This window comes from Pomacea canaliculata, linkage group LG5 (assembly GCF_003073045.1).
Source record: "Pomacea canaliculata isolate SZHN2017 linkage group LG5, ASM307304v1, whole genome shotgun sequence".
In the NCBI taxonomy this organism is placed as follows: Eukaryota; Metazoa; Mollusca; class Gastropoda; order Architaenioglossa; family Ampullariidae; genus Pomacea; species Pomacea canaliculata.
In genome coordinates this window covers 2,859,818-2,877,872 of record NC_037594.1, presented here as the reverse complement: position 1 = coordinate 2,877,872, position 18,055 = coordinate 2,859,818, and the positions used below count along the sequence as shown (strand labels likewise).

At 40.8% G+C, this 18,055-nt stretch overlaps 1 protein-coding gene across 3 annotated transcripts; it reads left to right on the top strand.

Annotated features, from left to right (window-relative positions):
• Positions 1-2,916: 2,916 nt before the first annotated feature.
• LOC112563622 (polycystic kidney disease 1 like 1-like) lies at positions 2,917-17,741 on the top strand. 3 transcript variants are annotated; one of them, XM_025237793.1, is made up of 23 exons: positions 2,917-3,058; positions 3,250-3,333; positions 3,826-4,032; positions 4,423-4,532; positions 4,679-4,788; positions 5,047-5,153; positions 5,433-5,606; positions 5,841-5,960; positions 6,217-6,535; positions 6,754-6,870; positions 7,158-7,277; positions 7,432-7,516; positions 7,826-7,981; positions 8,281-8,398; positions 8,743-8,853; positions 9,168-9,285; positions 9,571-9,818; positions 10,067-10,183; positions 10,408-10,527; positions 10,978-11,079; positions 11,309-11,449; positions 11,731-11,868; positions 12,085-12,204. In XM_025237793.1, the coding sequence occupies exons 2-12, from the start codon at positions 3,322-3,324 to the stop codon at positions 7,443-7,445; spliced, it is 1,410 nt and encodes a 469-aa protein (XP_025093578.1). In that variant the 5' UTR covers positions 2,917-3,058; positions 3,250-3,321; the 3' UTR covers positions 7,446-7,516; positions 7,826-7,981; positions 8,281-8,398; positions 8,743-8,853; positions 9,168-9,285; positions 9,571-9,818; positions 10,067-10,183; positions 10,408-10,527; positions 10,978-11,079; positions 11,309-11,449; positions 11,731-11,868; positions 12,085-12,204. The 3 variants fall into 3 exon arrangements, with proteins under 3 accessions (XP_025093578.1, XP_025093576.1, XP_025093577.1); XM_025237791.1 differs by lacking the exons at positions 2,917-3,058; positions 3,250-3,333; positions 3,826-4,032; ... (7 more) ...; positions 7,158-7,277; positions 7,432-7,516 and adding exons at positions 12,666-12,827; positions 12,946-13,110; positions 13,404-13,607; positions 13,984-14,150; positions 14,553-17,741 and having other exon boundaries at positions 7,831-7,981; positions 12,085-12,307; XM_025237792.1 differs by lacking the exons at positions 2,917-3,058; positions 3,250-3,333; positions 3,826-4,032; ... (7 more) ...; positions 7,158-7,277; positions 7,432-7,516 and adding exons at positions 12,666-12,827; positions 12,946-13,149; positions 13,404-13,607; positions 13,984-14,150; positions 14,553-17,741 and having other exon boundaries at positions 7,831-7,981; positions 12,085-12,307.
• The last annotated feature ends 314 nt before the right edge of the window (positions 17,742-18,055 follow it).

The following is an 18,055-nucleotide window of genomic DNA, read 5'->3' as shown; positions in this document are numbered from 1 at the left end:
ATCCCTTCAGTTCTGATTACAGAACTCATTTTGTGGGGGAGGTGGTGGGGTTGTTGGCTTCTGCCTGGGAACAGCTGTCTGACTTCATGGGTAAATTAATTAATCAGAAGCCAGCCCAGGGCTCCAGTCACTGCGTTGAGCTCCCGGGAGGGTTGTGCAAAGTACAGTACCACTGTCAATCCTTGGTGTAGGTGTAGTTAGCCAGGTAAGAGAAGGCAGCAGGCCATGTTGGAGGAGTTTGCCAGACAGCGTGAGTATTTTGTCTGCTGAACAAAAATTTCTCTGCATTTGCTGTCTGCAGTTGGAGACATGTTTTACTATATGAGCTTTTTCTAACCAACCGCCCACTGCTAGAGATTACAAATGTCAATGAGAACCTGTTGGGCAGTAAAATGCATGCGTTACCATAGCAGGATTGTTGACACAGCCACTTCTGATCTCCTTTTGCTGTCCTGTCACTGCCACTTGATTTCTTTCTGTGTACTTTATTTTCACCCACCTTATATTTGATCCAGTAAATGTAACTTTGTCTTCTGTCCAACATTATATTATGTATTTATACTTCAGTCCTAGCGCAAGGACTTGTTTTCCATCTTTTGTCCCCAAGAACTGCATGTGGTCATGGTCACAGTTAATTAAGGCTCAATGAATATTGCATAGCATTGACAAAATGAATACTACATATTGTAGTATTGACCAAACTTGCCCATGCTGGTCCATAACTTCTGACCTCTACTTCCCTGTCTGTAGTGTGTGGGTGTGTGTGCATGTATGGGCAAGAGTACTCAGTGTATTTTGTACTCAGTCTGGATAGCAATGTTCCCTGTGTGTGAGTGGGAGAGTAAGCAGATGAGCTGGGGTGAGCGTTGGTGGGAGGTGTGGAGACCTTTTTAAAAGTGCGGAACTGGCCTGCCTGAAATTTATGCTCAAACCTATCTTGTGATAAGGTGAGCAAAGTTTCAGGTGTGTTAGATCTGTACCTGATCATCAGATGTCTCAGGTGTGAGAGAGAGGTGAGAGGCAACATTATGCCTGAGAGTTGCCCAGCAAGCCATGTGGGTGGGTGAATGAGTTGTATACAAGTAGATATGTTTGGATTTTTTTTTTTTTTCTTTTGAAAGAGGATTAACTTTAACTTTGTCTGCTTTCCTCAATGTCCTTTTCATTCTATAAATCATCTTCTAATCACACCCACCCTTGTCCTGATGGAATTCTTTGTAGCCAGTTTTCTTGTTCTCAGATCATTGTCTTGTCTTGCTTTGTTTTGGTTCACTCCTTAACCATCAACAATGTCATTCCCACTTCAGTGCCCTGTCAACACATACAACAATGTTTGTACCATTGTTCTGCTTCTGAGGCTAGCTGTTCATTATTTTTATGTATCTTTTGAAGCCTGTTGCCTATCCCAGTCCCTATCTACTAGTTTTTTGTGTATAGATTTAGAATGTACCTGATCCTCTTCATAGCATCGTTAAACCTTTAAGTCCGCGTTTCTTGACATTGCAATTTTCGTGCCTATCTGCTCATCCAGATTTCCATATTTCTGCATTTCAAAGTCTGTCTTCAGTGTCATGTCTCCATGTCTGCATATTCTTGTTTCCCTTTTCAGTCTGGTCTCCATCTTTGCATAGAGAAAAGTTATCTTGTTACTAAAAACAGAATGGTTCAGCTTTTGTGGTCTTTGGTTGGATGAGCATTAAGCATCACATGATTGAGTTGACATGGAAAGAACCTGTCCAGAATGATCAGATATCTGCAAATTTTTTTAAGAGTAGCAGCATATATTATAATCTCTGCAGCTGAAACAACAGTTTAAAGTCCACCATTTGTTTCTATACATTTTAATAAAATGTTCTTTCATCACAGCCAGCATTGGCCACCACACCCAGAGAATTGTCTATATCGCCGGAACTTTCCTCTGGACACAGATCAGCTGAGGCTGTTTTTCCCTCCTGGATTTTTGAATGGTCAGTGGTCACTCTACAATTTTTTAGTGCAGTGGAGCTTGCAAACAAAATATATAGCAATTAAAAAGACAATTCATTTTCAGTAGATTCAGAGTTTACATAAACATAAAGAGTTTGTGCATGTGTTTGACTAAGGATTCCTGTAAACTACAACTTCTAGGATGATTCTATTTATGGCTAAATAATACCACCACACTACAAGAGCCGCCTGTATTGATTGCCTTTTGACTGGAGGTTTGATAAGCATTAAAGGGTTTTTTCTTTTGGTTTTTCGTGGAGCCATTCAAGAGTGAGGATAGTCATCAAATCGTTTTAATGAGAGATATTTCTTGGGATAATTTTTACAGATAAGGACACGGGCATTTTATATCTGAAAAGAATGTATTTCACTCATGAATAAAGACCCCCCCCCCCCCCAAAAAAAAAAAAAAGCAATGAAAGTGTAATATTGCTACACAGCCGAAAACAGAATTGTGTGAATGTTTGATTGCATATCAGATGAGGTGGGCTGGTGTTTTGAGAGTGAGCAATGCACACATTTTTATAACAAAAGATGGAAATCTCCAATAAAATAAAAATGATTTTAAAGATCCATTAAATGTGGACTGTTGGCACAGAGCTAAAAATAGGCTTCACCCATTTATTGTCAGAGGTTGAAATTTTTTAATTTGTGCGTGAAATTCATTTATGTGACCTACAGATATTCACAGAATAAAATTTTGAAGAGAAAATTTATTTTGCTCTGGAAATGGAACATAAGGCATAAATAGGTTTAAAGTCCACGGTCAGATATTGCAGCAGCAATGCATAGAGTAAACCCCTGTGTACACGATCAGTAGGAGTCCATCAGATCATAACTAGTCTCTGGCAGGCTGTGTGTCTGTTATTTCAGGCACAGGAACATTTTACCTGGGACTTGTGGAAACTTCTCTCAACTCTGGCCGCCACCGTAAAACAGAAGTGACCATGCGACATTATGCCTTCAGTGCGTGGTTTAGCACCTGTCTTTTCTGGAATGAGTCTGAAAGTCAGTGGAGCAGTACCGGGTGTCAGCCGATGGCCACAACAACGCCGCAGGCTGCACAATGCAGGTAGTTCTCTCTTTGCCAAACTTACAAACTTGTTGGCATTTTATCAGTTGATCAAGGATCTTGCTTGGTTGCACTCCCCAGATGTCACTGAATTTTGTATTGCCTTGTCAGTTTTATTTTTTTATTATGAGAAAACTAGTGTAACAAGCAATTTTTTCAAAATATCTTTTGATGACATTATTTATGTGCAGCTGCACTCATTTAACCTCATTTGGGAGTCACTTTGAGTTGATCCCCAATGACCTCAGTTTTGCGGATGTGGAATGCTTCTTCAGGTATGTTAGGAGAAATGAGTGTTTAGTTTCAGTGTAACATCTTGTTTATGAGATGCACAACTATGACATTTTAAAATGGTGTATTCTCCTTGTTTTGTATTTTTCTTAATGTGCAAATGTGTGGTCTACAGATTTAAGGTTGGCAGTTCTTTTTTTTTTTTAAATAAGCCATATGTTTATGATTTTCACTTCATTCTGTTGCCCCTAGACAGGGTTATCAGTGTTAGTAATCTGTGGAAGTCATTTGAATGATCACTTGCATTAAGAGTAGCCATCCTCCGTTTGAAATTTGGAATTGATGGTATTTAAATTTTTGGAACATGTTGCTGGATACATTTCAAGAATAAGGTTTCTTATAAGTTTTTTTTTTTATTTGTAGCAAATCAAATATATTTTCGCCTTACATCACCACGTCTGTGGATAACATAAATTTGTCATCAAGACTTATATGATTGTAATACTAAGTAAGAGTTATGGCCACAACTGTTACAGTCTTCACAAGAATCCTGTGTGGTGGTGCTGGTGAGCGTCGTGGTGGCGGTGTACACTATGTTGTTGGTGGTTGCCTGGAGAGCAGACAGGCATGATGCAGGGAAAGGCCATCTGGTGTGTCTGGCAGACAACAATGTCACAGACACTCAACTTTATGAAGTGATCATTCACACTGGTCTGCGTCAGAGTGGTCCAACCACAGCCAAGGTGGGTGGTGCCACACTGCTGGTCAATATGTGTGACAAAAAAGACTTTACAATAATTCTTGACCATCACTTTATATTGATTAGTTAACTTAAAAGCTTTACCTGAGCATCTCAGCCCAATTTAATGTTTTTCCTTGAACTGAGACTCTGATTTTATTCTTGCTGACAGACCTGCAGTTTGGCAGTACATAAATAAACCTTTAAAAATATGGTTAAAACTGACTTGTCCAGCTTAATTGTTTTTCCTTAAAATGTATCTGTGTGTCTGTTAAAAGTTTTGTTACAGTCATTCTCCTTTTAGTTCCATGAGGAAACTTGAGTTCCTCCTGTGTGCTTTGCTGCATAGTGGCTTTTTATTTGGGAGATACTCATGAAGAGATTGTGATTTCAGATAAGCATCATTCTACATGGAGAGTATGGGATGTCGGAGACACGTGAGCTCATCAGCGATGATGACAGACCAGTGTTTGAAAGCAATTCTCGCGACCGCTTTCTCTTGACGTAAGTTTTTATGACTGAATATACTTTCAGAAAGATTTAGTTGTAACAAATTGGAAAATAAAAGGTAAATAGGACCCTTTATAATAAAAGATCGTTACTATTCTTTGTATTTATAAGCATTTGTTCATAAACCTCTATCATTGCAGGTTGCCAGACAGCCTAGGTAGAATTGTCAAAGTTCAGTTGTGGCACAACAACGCCGGGCCTGCTCCAAGGTGGTTTCTGTCACAGATTTTGGTCAGAGATCTCAATAGTGGTAATAATACGTTTCTTCCCTGTGCTTACCTGTTTAAAGAAGGTTTTTTTAAAAAAAAAGGGCATTAAACGAAAAAAAAGCTGGTATGTTTTAATGCACATGTACACCTCAATGGCGGGTAACTGGCGGATATATAAAAGAAAGGAGTTGGTTTTCATTTACCACTGATGTGCTAATATGCTTACAAGGATGGGGTTTTTTTACTGATTGTGCTAATGCTTACACCTTCTTAGGATTGTTTTTTTTTTCTTACTACAGGAAAAGTATACTATTTCCTGTGCAACTCGTGGTTTGCAGTGGATGAAGGAGATGGACGTGTAGAGAGAGAATTTGTTGCTATAGAGGGCAATGTTGGATTTATGCAGGTATTAACTCATGGCCTTTATCTTTTTAGTTTTTATTATAGTGGCCTCAGATATCAAGTCACAGACATATACATTAATAAGGAATATTTTTGTTGCATTATTAAATTACTTTGATGTAATTTTTTATTATTTTAATATTTAGTCCCTGTACTTGTGAAAGTCTCAGAAACCATACCAGTCTTGTATTTTTAGAAATGATTTGAACAAAGACTGAGATCATATTGCGAAAGCTTAAAAAGGGGCTAATGTGTCTCAAATCTTTTGTCTCCCTGCTGCTAGACTGTTCTCATCAAAGGCTGCCAGTACATGTGGGACTTTCATCTGTGGGCTTCAGTAGCCACCTGTCCTCCACACAGTTGCTTCACACATGTGCAGCGCTTGACCTGCTGTCTGACAGTGCTCCTGTCATATATGGCACTGAATGCCACATGGTATCAGCACCAGCCAGAACAGGTCAGCATGGTTGCATGTAATTGTGCGCATGTTTAATTGTTGTTCCCTGCCTCGTGATCTTGACATTGCCTCAGCGTCCCCATATCCTATAATATCAACTTAACTTTTATTATGTAATTATCTTTATGCCGCTAAAAAAAAATTTTGCAGGAGGGGGAAGCTGTTTTTTAAGGCATATTAGATAGGCCGTGACAATGGTGGTATTTTGAAGTGTTGTGGATGACTTGTTTGCAGAGACGTGGAGAATTTGGGCTGTTGGATGTTTCCTGGCAGACTGCAGCTGTCGGAGGAATTTGTTGCTGTATTGTCCTTCCATTCAGCCTCTTCTTGGCTTTTCTGTTCCGTTGCAGCCGCGTGAGTCGTGTTTCTTTTACAGACAATGTGTCATCAATTTATGCTTTTTGCTCTTGAGACTCCCAGTTGAAAGCCTTAGGAGTAAACATTAATGATTTGACATGTTAGTGTACATTCAAGGATTTTACTGCTATTCATGAGTGTCCAAAGAGTTGCTTGACCTTTCATCATTTCATATTTTAAGCTTCATTTATTCTGGTTCTTTGGATTTTAATTGGTTACAAGGGTTAGAATAACTTTCATACATCTTGTGTAGGTCAGTCATACAAGTTGCGGCCACAGGGGTGACAGCAGTACCAGAAACACTACCTTGGGCACCACAACCACCCTGACTGCCTCAGGTGGTGGACTGGGAAACGGTGTGGGTGAAGATGTAGCCGTGTCGTCTCCAAGTGTAACCTACTCCCTTCTGGATCAGTCTATTCTCAACTGGCAGTCCATCCAAGGCTGGGCACAGCGGCAGTGGGTCAAGCGCCAACAGCCTTCCCAATCCTCTGCCATCAGTGTCAAGAACAACGCACAACCTCCCACCCAACCATGCCCCACCCAGCCTGTGCAGCAAACCCTCCATGCAGGTATGAAAACACCTTTACATGTTCCTCTTTATGAAGAATAATCAAACTGGATCACAGAGGCATTTTTAGTGCAATTATTCCTTAACTGCCATTCACCACAATGTTGTTTTTGGTGCTTTCAAAAGGTAGAATATTAGCACATGTGCACTGTAGCAACTGTGTGTCATGCTCAATCTTGGAAATATTTGAAGACCATGATTGATGGTTTTGTTCTGCAGGTGATGAGACAGACCAGGCATCCAGTGGCTTTGAAGATGCTGTCAGCCAAGTCACAGCCGAACGAAACCGTATCAAAGCAACCTCTGACACCAGTTCTGATGGACATTCTCCTATCGGTATTTGTTTTGCTTTTTGCTGAAGTTGATAATACTAATTTGATGAGAAAGAGAGAATAATTCTTGTTGTCTGTAGAGTGCAGAATATATTTGATTTAAATTTCAGATTAGGGTATTTGTGCTGTGAATAGTTGGATGTAAAGTACTTATATTATTACTGTGCTGTTTATACTGTCATCTTTAGTGGTGCCTGTACCTGCCCTGTCCTGTTGTGTCTTCAGTACTGTGTAGTGTTAATAGTCTTGTGTCTGCAATCTACATTATGCTATAATTGTGGTGACTTGCAGCTCACAGGGAGAGGAATGGACGAAGAATCTACTTACCGAGCTGGTGTCGATATTTGGCTTTCATACTGTGCGCCTGGTATGTGCTGGCAGTGGGACCATCACAATCCTGTATGGTTTCAGGTTGGTTTCTCATTACTATTTCTTGTGCTGTAGTGCAGAATCGTTGTATATACTTTCTTAGACATAAACAGGCATCCACAGAGATCACAGAAGACAGATTTCCTCCATTTAGCTTTTGCTCTGACTTTTTTGGTGGAACTTTTTGCTTTTGCAGATTTGGACCTGTGAAAAGCATGCAGTGGCTGCAGTCTCTCTACTTCAGCTTCACAATCTGTGTCTTCCTGGCCCAGCCATTCTGGGTGAGCATTAATCACACTGAAGATCTCAGACCCTAGGCTGAGTTAGTGTGATATTGGTCAGTATTGTGGAAAGACAGCAGAGTTTGTAACAAATGATATAAACATCGACATCAGCCTCACATTCTGAAAGAGAGAAAGGGAGTTGTGGCCAGAGGGAAACACATTAAGCAGCTTATGTTGTATGGGTGGGGCAAAACATTTAGAAACCGCAGTCTTAATGTATACATTTCTATATAAAATTTTTTGACTTCTTAAGCTCATGCAAATTTTTTCCCACACAAAAAGCTAGTTTAATGTGGTTTGTTTCAGATTATCTTGACCGCCATTTATGTGGCCATACGTAACTGTGAGAACCCTGCAAAGCTGGATTATTATGAAGATGAAGAAGAGGCAAGGGAGGGAATTGAAATTTGGCACAGCCACCAGAAGCAAGCACTGGACAGTTCAGAGGACGAATTTGAGAGAGTGAGCGTCTTAGGCAGGAGCAGAAAAAGTCTGCAGTGATGGGGCAAACATAATGGCATAGGATTAATGCTTAAATGGCCATTTGCCATGCTGGATTTTTTATCATGAATGAATTATATACTGGTCTGCGGGCAGTCTGCTAATAAAGATGCCTTGTAATGCGGTTTTATGTAAACAGCAATGACTGTGTTGCTCAGAGTCAATCCTTGACCTTATTGATCCTTTGATTCAGGAGAAGAGGTTTTGTATCAAATTGGGATCATTATTTTAACAGTTTCTGATGGTTTTGACTTTGGCAGGGAGTGCGTGCCAGACAGAGGTCTCGCTACCTGCGCTTCTCCCGACCACCCCAAGAAAAGCGATTGCAGGAGTCACGTAAAAGGATAATGAAAGAGAAAAAGCTGCTGGCTTTCTTAGGTCAGTCATTTCATTTTTAACAGGCGTCAGGGTCTGGTAACCTTTTTAGAGAGGGGTTAGCATTTTTTGTAGCTCAGCACTGCTGTTGTGCACACATCAGATTTAACCTGTCCATAAAATATGGTAATTGTCACATTGTGAGAAGTCAAACACAAGATGTACTGCAATTCATTGTCATGTATGAAGCTTTGTCATTGTCATGTATGAAGCTTTGTCATTGTCATGTATGAAGTACCTTCACACTGAAAGAAAGCGAAGTTATAAAACGATCATGGACATATTTATAGCCGAAGAGTAACAAGTACTGACCAGTGCTTTAAAAGTGTCCATTATGTTGTCAACAGGGAATTCACCATGTTTGTAGCCATGTTCACGCTGGTGTGTGTCATGGCATACGGCAAGGACCTCTCTTCCCATTACTTACTGAATTCCTCTCTGGAAGCCTTGTTTCTCAAGTAAGATTTCAGTTCTTGAATCTTTCTCCTGGGGAAAGTTTCTTTATGACCTTATAATTTTAAGTGTTTCATGAATGTTATCCACTAGACCACTAAACGCAGACAGTAGAATTTATCTACAGGCTGTATGATCTTCTTGGGAGTGTTAATTTCTATAATACAAGGCATATTAAATAAAATTAATAATTATGAAATAAGAGGCATTGAACTTCAGTGCAACATTCCTCTCAATTTTTTTCTTAAAATTTGTGTGTGCTTCTGCTGAACAGTCATAGCTTTAAATGCTAACATTGAAGGCTTCTGTTCTCTCACAGAACTCGGCCGCAAGCATTCCATACGATTACCTCTATAAAAGATTGGTACCAGTGGGCCCAAGGGTCTTTACTAGAAGGGCTGTATGGCACCTATTCATCACCTGGACTTGCCAACAAGGTATGAAATACTTTTAGGTACAAGCAGCATGCATTGCAGAATGATGATGCATAATGTTGAATCACTTTTATTCAGCAGTTTAGATCACATGGTACAATCGCATGAACAATTTGTTTGTTATTCAGGGCTGCTGTTAACAGAACTAAACTACATTTAATGTTAGGTTGAAAAGTGGTGTTTTGTGGGTATTTGAGATACTGCTCCCCATCAGTCATTGGGAGAAAATCTTTGTTTTAGAATCCACAGAAAGTCACTGCTGAAACTTTTTTTCCTTCTTTGTTTTAGGGTGGATTAGATTACAGCTACTTCCTCATTGGCCAGCCACACATTCGTCAGTTGCGAGAACAACCTCTGCCTTGTCGCTCTGTGCCATATCTGCCAGACTATGCATTGTGTCATCCCAGACACAAGCAGCTCCATGCCAGCAAAGATACTCACCAGTGGTCACCAGCTCCCCCTGGAGGTAGTCTGACATGGGGACATCTTGGAGTATATGAGGCAGGAGGGTATTCAGTCCACTTCAACCATTCCAGGTAAGAACACAATGCTACGTTCCTGAACACACCTTTTCAGCATGCACAAAAAAAATTATTTATCATTTTGTTGTGATCAGAACTTTTTGTTTTCCTTTTTTAACTCCACTGTTAGATGGCATACGATTTCTTTTTCTTTACCATTTTTTATTTTTATTCTTTTTAAAAGAAAAAGGTTTATGTTCTAACTTTGATTTTCCAGCTGTGGGTCTGTTCTAAAGTGGATTTTGATTTATTCTCTGTGGCAGCAAAGAAGAGGCTCATGCTCACTTAAAGAATCTTGCTTCAAATGGTTGGCTGGATGAGAGGACACGGGCTGTAGTGGTGGAGCTGACAGTGCTTAATGTACCACTCAATCTCTTCAGGTAAGTAGTTAGGTTTACTGTGTTAGTTACTGTTGTGACCATAGGCAGACCCATTCATTATGTCTTGCAGCATCCTATGGGTAATTGCAACAAATGGCTTATCCAATAAATGTTATGTTCAGTTGCCATTGATTTACATGAGACTGTAAGGAATTGAATGCTTAAAATTGAAATGGCTAGAATATGCACCAAGAGAGAAAATAACTCATCGTGAAATGTTGCAGCTCTGTGGTGTTTCTGCTTGAATTACCAGTCACTGGGAGTGCGTCCCTTCCTTCAAGATTATGTCCACCTGTTTGTTCCGTTACATTACAGCTTGGGACAACTGTGTGTTAGCATGCGAGGTAGGTTTGTTTGCATTTTTTAAACTAGGAAAAAACTGCATGTTTTTCAAATGTCATTTACTGAGCTAGAACTGTGCAGAATTGTTAGATGAATTCCAGTGTGTTATAAAGCAGCTATCCTAGCATGCTGACAAAAAGGGGAAAGGGTCAGAGGATATAAAAAGACATCTCATTGAGTAGTAATGGATGCCCAAAATGCAGCAAACAATTGAATTGAGAAAGTTAGCCAAAGATTGTAGGGAGGTCATAACTGATAACACTGGTGATGCTGTGATGATAATGCATAACAGCATCCACCTGGAGCAACTATTATGTTGACAGCAGCACTACGGAGACTGACTACATGTACTGACTGTTGTTGTTGCATGCTCTTTTAATCGTTCTTAGTTTGAAGATTTTGCATACCTTGCTCTTCCCATGTTCCTCCAGTTGTTGCATTTCTATCTGCAGCTGCTGTTCATACTGGTGGCACTGGTTTGCCTGCAAAGACAACTAGCAGCCATTGTGGAGCAGGGGCGCCAGTATTTCCTGTGGCCATGGAACTACACACATGTATGTTCTTTGTCTAAAGACACTTTTTGTTCCTTGAGTCAGTTCCCCACTTTCAAAGACCTGAATATTTTTACACATAAGCAGGCTTAGGAAAATATATAATCTTGAAATAGGGATATCTATGAATTCATTTGTTTCTGGCTTAAAGAGTTTTTTGTTGAATAACTGCCTCATTAAAATAGTTTGCTTTGGTCTGGAATGTAACATGGAACGATCATTCTGTTTGCAGATGGCGCTTTGCTTGGTTTCCATGACATTTGTGGCCTGCTACATATACCGGTTTTTGCTGGTGTCAGATATGCTGGAATACATGCGAAGTTCATTCTTTGAGCACTTTGTGTCACTTGCCTTCATTACGATGTGGGATGAGGTGAGAGAGCAGTTTACTTTTATACTTTTAAATGTTACATCATAAACTAGATTACTAAAAGATAAATGTTATGTTACATTGTATACCAAATTATTAAAGGGTAGATGTTGAAATGGTTGCCTGACTGCATGGTACAGTACTTAACTAGTGTAGGCATCTATTGCATGCAGAGAGAGCTTTGATAAACTTAGACCTACCCACATAGTGTGGACATGTTTCCAGGGCCCAGTGATTTCAAACTTTATATCATAATATTTATGTTTTATTTTTCTATTCCATAGTTGATGCGGTCCCTGGTGGGAATGCTAGTGTTTCTGGTGGTAATAACGAAGGGATTGTGCCTGATGCAGTACTGGTCACCAATGGCCAAGTTTACAGCAGTGTACAGACGAGTGCGACGAGAAGTTCTTCTTATGTGTGTAAGTTGAATGTTGGCAGAGAGTAGTATTGAGCCTGTGATTGTGAACCGAATGTGGATTGTTACCTAAGTGCATTTGTGATCCTGAAACAACTGATCACATTTATTTTTAATCTTCTCTTTAGTATTTTTTTTTTTTTCTCTTTTTAATAGCTGACTAGAGTTTACATTTAATAAGTCAAGAAATATGTATTGAATGAATTATCTTTCTTTTCAGTTGCTTTTTTTTGGCATAGTCATGGCATTCTCTGCCCTTGGCACTGCTGTCTTTGGAGCCTTCACTTACGGCATGCGCAGTTTCTGGTCTGCTTCCTGCACAGTGGTTGCCTTGGCAACAGGCTTCTACCAGCAACAGGAGCTTCCCCTTGAAATATCCATGTGGTACTCCGTGTTTTCACTGATTCTTCTCTCTCATTGGAAGTGGACTGATCATATCATATGTAAGGAACTTTTGTGTTCAACGTATGCAAATATTACTATAGTGCAAATATTGTTGGTGCTTTGCATCTTATCCATCTCAAAATTAAGAGAAACAGCCATTTTCACTAAACTGTTTGCTTTGACCACATCAGGTTACAAACATGTTACCAGGCTGTATATGTGTGGCTGCTGTCTGTAAATGTAGGTTTTCTAAATGTTCTACTTGAGGCAAGTGTGAATCCTTACTGATGTGGTATAGAGCTATCTTTCCTAGACCCATGAAATATCATAGTCTGTTTACAAATGACAAGTTGGAAGAAGTAGTAGGAATGTCTGTATGTGAGAACATTCCCAAAAGATATCCCACTCTGTTTTCAGGCAGTGGCTGTGTTTACACATCGACTTCGTGTGTACAAGAGCACTGAGGTTGTTGTAATTAGCTGTAAGGATCTGACTGACTACTGCCGGCAGTGGATGACCTTTTTATTCAGTGACAGACTGGTGATTCCTGTTCATGAACCCCAGGTTGATCTGCCACCAGTAAGTGCTCTTATAAATTGGGGGAAATGAAAAGGAAATATAAAAAGCTAACATGAGAATTGTCCTCTAATCTTTTGTTCCTTTTTTTTTTTAAATTGTGTTTACCTTTCTGCCACAGGAGTGCACACTGGCAGAGTTTGAATACCAGGTTGAGGAGTTGTTGTTCCGTATGAATGCACTGGCTGGTACCACTAACCTGCCAGAGAAACCTACAGGATACCTGACTGACTCTGACCAGTCACATGCCAATGGAGATGATGGTATTTCTTCAGGAGAGTCAGAGGTGAAATCTCTCTCCAGTTTATTGCAGGGCATGCCTAGTGTAAGTTTGTTGTCTGAATGAAATAGATGATACTGGGTAAATCCCCAAACGGCCATCATAACCATTGCATTTATTTAAGGAATAAAGGATATGCTTGCAGATAACTTTGTTATTACATGGTTACTTTCTCTTTTTTACATTCTGTTTACAGTGGAAACTGTTTAAAACGTATGAATCCATGGACATTTCAGTTATCATGCTGTGTTTTAATAGTCTGTTGATGTAATCTTGAGCTAATTTTGTCTTTTATGTAGACGGTACAGGAACACAGTGCTGCAGCCATAGGAGAACAGGGATGTGAAACAGGGGTGGCTGGAGAGGAACGTGGTCGGCTAGAACAACGGGTGCAGAAGATTGAAGACAAACTGTACGCTCATGAGCCATACCTTGCTCAGCTGCTGAAGCTCGACAGCATTGGAGCCCATGTTCTGTCCCAGGAGAAGGAGAAAGCAGCTTAGGTACACCAGTCATTATTACATGTGTGCAAGAGGGTTCGAAAAATTGTTAAGCTGTTTGCAGGAAAAGTGATAAAAACAAATAAGAGATTTCACCCACTCACAGCACGCATTGACTACTTTTGTTGGATTTTTGGATATTGTTCATTAAAATAATCGTTCACAGGTAAAGTAACCCTTAATACAGAGAAGATCACTAAAAGTTATAATTTTATCGGTTTTATCAAGCAGGCGACTGAATTTTACAAATGCCCTCATTATATTGAATCCATACCAATTGTTAATTTCAAGAAAAGATTCACTGGGAGTACTTTGCGCTAGACAAGTTTTGCAAGATAAAATTTTTAAAGATAAAGTCAGTTTGAAATGGTGATTGCAGATCCCACCTGGAGTTGGAGATATTCCGGCGTCTACAAATGGGACGCCAAGAAACGGATGGTGGTGCACCTGGAGGAGATACTCTCTCCCTGTCAAACACAGTGCCCACTGCACTGACTTCTCTTCCTTTAGTGGCAACAGATCTTGTTGCAGAAATGACATCGAAAGGTAAATTCAGGGATGATCCTGCGGAAGTCTACATGCTTGTGGTTTTCTAAAAACGCATATTCAGATAAGGGACATAATTTAAGACCTCAGAGTTTGACCTAGAGGGTGTCATGAATGTCAGGATCATCCTGTGCACAGTTGTAAAAGGATCATATACAAAATATGTTTGGCCCCGTCTCTCCAAGTCATGTGAAGGGAAAAGTGTTGACACTTAGTCATAATGATGTCAGTTTGGGCACTTGGAATTTCCATTTCAATGAAAACAACTGCTTAGCTGTTTTATGTTGAATGAAGTGTAAAGGACAATAAATAAACTTGATACAAAAAAGTCATCAACGATATTCATTTACCTAGTAGCGAGGTATTTATGCTGATTAATTTTTTTGGTCTGTCTATGATCAGGTCATGGTAACTCTGTGAAACCAAATAGTCCAACTTGCCCCCTGCAGCATCCTATAAGACTGCCTCCAAATCTACACAATGAGGGAAGGTCAGGACTGCCTGGGGCTTTATGCACACAACACAGAATGCCATTCGACAGAGAAAGCAGGCTTCAAGAAATGAATGCAGATGAGAGCAGGACTCGCATCTGCCTTGAAGCAGAACCTAGACATGCTGAGTCCAAAATGCACACACATGCGGATGGCACCGCTCCATCACTGCACCATGGTGGTGCTGACAGTCTTGCAATGTGGGAGGCTCTTGGTGGGCGTGCAGTGCCCACTGTTGCTATGGACTACGATGTGAAATGCAAGACAGGGCGACCGGGCTCCTGTCATCAGCGCAGCAAGAGCAGCATCGTTGGCGGACGATTCAGCGCTACTCCATGGACTGATGCAGTCCACATTTCTGGTGCAGAACACATGTCAAAAGCCCACTCTGCTGACACACCAAGCACAGGAGTTGAGAGGGCTGGAAGTCTGCGAGTGGCAAGCAGGCCGCGCTACCCAGATTCAGCATCAGCCGTGGCAGACAAGACAGACTTGCAGAGCGGAGTTAGGAAACATCCACCAGATCTTACATATCCTGTAGGGAGGGCAGATAGTTTGCGGGAGGCAAGCAGAAAGCATGGGGAACCCTCGTGTGTGGGTGTTGAAAGAGCAGACAGTTTGAGGTTATCGGGCAAGAGGCATGTAACAGATGTAGCAGGCTTTGGTGTGGAACGAGCAGACAGTCTTAGACTGACAGGAAAGAAGCCAGAGCTGCCCCCGAAGCCCACATTTGCCCAGTCAAAGCTTCCTTCCCTAGATAACAAGCACAGTCCTAAGGCCACCCCACTAAAGCTGCCTGTGGAAAGAGCTTTGCACAGAGGAGAAGCATCCTGCAGCCTGCCTCTAGGACCAGGGGGAGTGCTTTGTGGGAGTGGCCCACTGGGTGAGTCCAGTTCAGGCTCTGAGCCTGATGCGGGGCATCTGCCGGCTGGACTGGCGTCAGCTGTTGGTGGGCGTCGACCACAAGTTCAGGGGCGAAGAAATCTAAGGAAGACAAAGTCAAGGGGCAAAGGCAAAGGTTCTGGTACTATCAGTCCAACGTTGATGCTGGATGAACTGTCGCTTGCTGTTCCAGAGCCTTTGCCTGGGGAAGAGTTATCTGTATCTGTTCAGATTCACCATCCTCCTTCGGGCCACAAAGACATTGCAGATGATGCCATGTGATCAGGCTGACAACTTTCTGAAGGGTGGTTATAGGGGTACATGTGTGCCCTCTGTATCATTGACATATCTGCAATTGAGAAGCTAACCAATCATAAACACAAAAACAGCATAATGGAGGAATACAGCTGAAAGAGATTTTGACTGTCAAGTCAATTCACTTTGAAGAATTTATGAAGTTGACAATCGATGCAATTTTTAGTGACTTTTTTGTTGTTGTTAAATATTTAGCTTATTTTTGAAGTCATAGATATGTTTGTGCTCAGAACAGCCTTACAGGTATATATACTTAATTTAATTGAGGGCCTTATGTCCCGTGATGAGAGGAGCTCTCTGCTATTGACTGCTGATACAAAGCATCAGCACTTGATGCACAAGGTCTCCTCTGTCGTCTATTGCTCACTAACAAACTACTCAAATACCTACCTGTTGTGCCAAAGCATATTTAAATGCTTTATGTTAACCTGTATGGTGCTAATGTTCATAATTTTATGTCTTTTCTTTGTATTAAATGTTATCATAAGATTCAAAATTCTTGAATACGAGTGCTTTAAAAATGTCTAGTTATTACACTTAATGGTGTGTGTTGTTAGAGACTGCCTAGTCAATGGTGGGAACAAAAGTCTTTTGCAGATTTATGAGGATTGAAAGGAAGAACAATGTGGTCAGACTATATCTTGTAATAGACTTGTCTGTAAGAGGAATGTCTGCATCACACCTGTGTATATGTGTGTGACTTTGTGGGTGTTTTTGATAACAAAATGTTTATAGATGTAACGGAATGGTGGGGTTATGGAGTGTCAGCAAACTTTGTCCAGCACAGTCAAATGGACGCAGGAAATAGCCAGCAAGTGTACAACATTTTAATGAACTGGCTGGAGCAATTGCCAGCATTGTGTCGCCAGAGGCAGTAAAGGCTGGGGCTGTCTTTTCACAGCTTCGTGTGTTGCTCTTTTGTCTGCTGCATGTCTGTTCATCCCATTCCGTCTCAGCTCTGCCCTTATACACCCTGCAAGGCTAAACTTTTTGTGATGCTCCTGTACGGCCACAGCATAAACCCTAGCCAATCCCTGCCCAGCAACCTTTTTAGCTGTGCTCCAGCAGGTCTGTGTTTCGAGCACCAAAACTAACAATAAGGCCAGCCTACCAGCCAAATACCCATCACTGTGGCTTCTGTTATAACTGCCTACCCTAGTGATACGATCATTTTTATGTTTCTGCTAATTTCATGCTCAGTTTTATGCTCACTTTATGAAGAATGAAATGTGATCCATTAAACTGCCCTGGCTGGCAGTTGTGTTTGAAAACTGCGTTGCTAAGCCAAGAGGAATCAGAGCTGGGTTTTATGCGATACCTTGTCATACTTGATGTTCAGCTCAAGTTTGCAGCTTGTGTGCTTGTCACCAGTCTTGAGTGGCAAGCCAATTAATAATAATAAACATGGTTGTATATAATAGTGCATGCTGTCACTCGTAAGGAGAGTGCTCTTAGCATTTGAGAGAAGAATGAAGCAGACAACATAAGAAGGAACAATAAACAATACCAATGACTAATAAACGACAAAGGAACCGAGGGCATCCTCATTCAGCAGGGCAAAGGAAGTGGGGGGGGGGGTGTTTTTCCAAAGGACTAGCATTGTGGAGCTGTGCTCCAACCAAAGTTAAGCTGCATCTGAGAACTGACAAAGTGTTATATTCAAGACTTCACATGAAACCCAGTCCTGAGTCCCAGCTTGAAAGTTATTTGCAGATGTTGAGCATCCTGCCCACCTTACCTAGAAAATGTATGCAAATTGTTTTATGTCCAATATGGAAATGTTCATTGAGCCTTTGTTGGCTGCAGACCTTGTCAAACAAAGGGGACATCAGCAAAGCTTGTCTTCTGCAAGGGCTTTCATTGTCACTGCATATTTCAGTAATAAAGATGAATTTCATCTTGATGTTGAGTTGGTGTTGATTTTCCTTTATTATTGCACCATGCTTTTGGTGGAGGTTGTTGTGGTGGGTGGAAGATTTTGTGATCATTGCTGTTTTCACCAAAAGTACTTATGATCGAGTTGCGCATGTTCTGTATTGTGGAAGTGAATATAATACTAGAATATAGGAGCTAAAGTTGCAGGTTTTGGTGATGGAAGTCCTTAAAAAGAATTTCTTACAGTGAGGATAATACAATTGCTGCATTTATGGCAAGAAAACGAGGGTATCATTACTTATTCACCACAGTAGTTCCAGGAGTTTACTTGCTATACAGCTG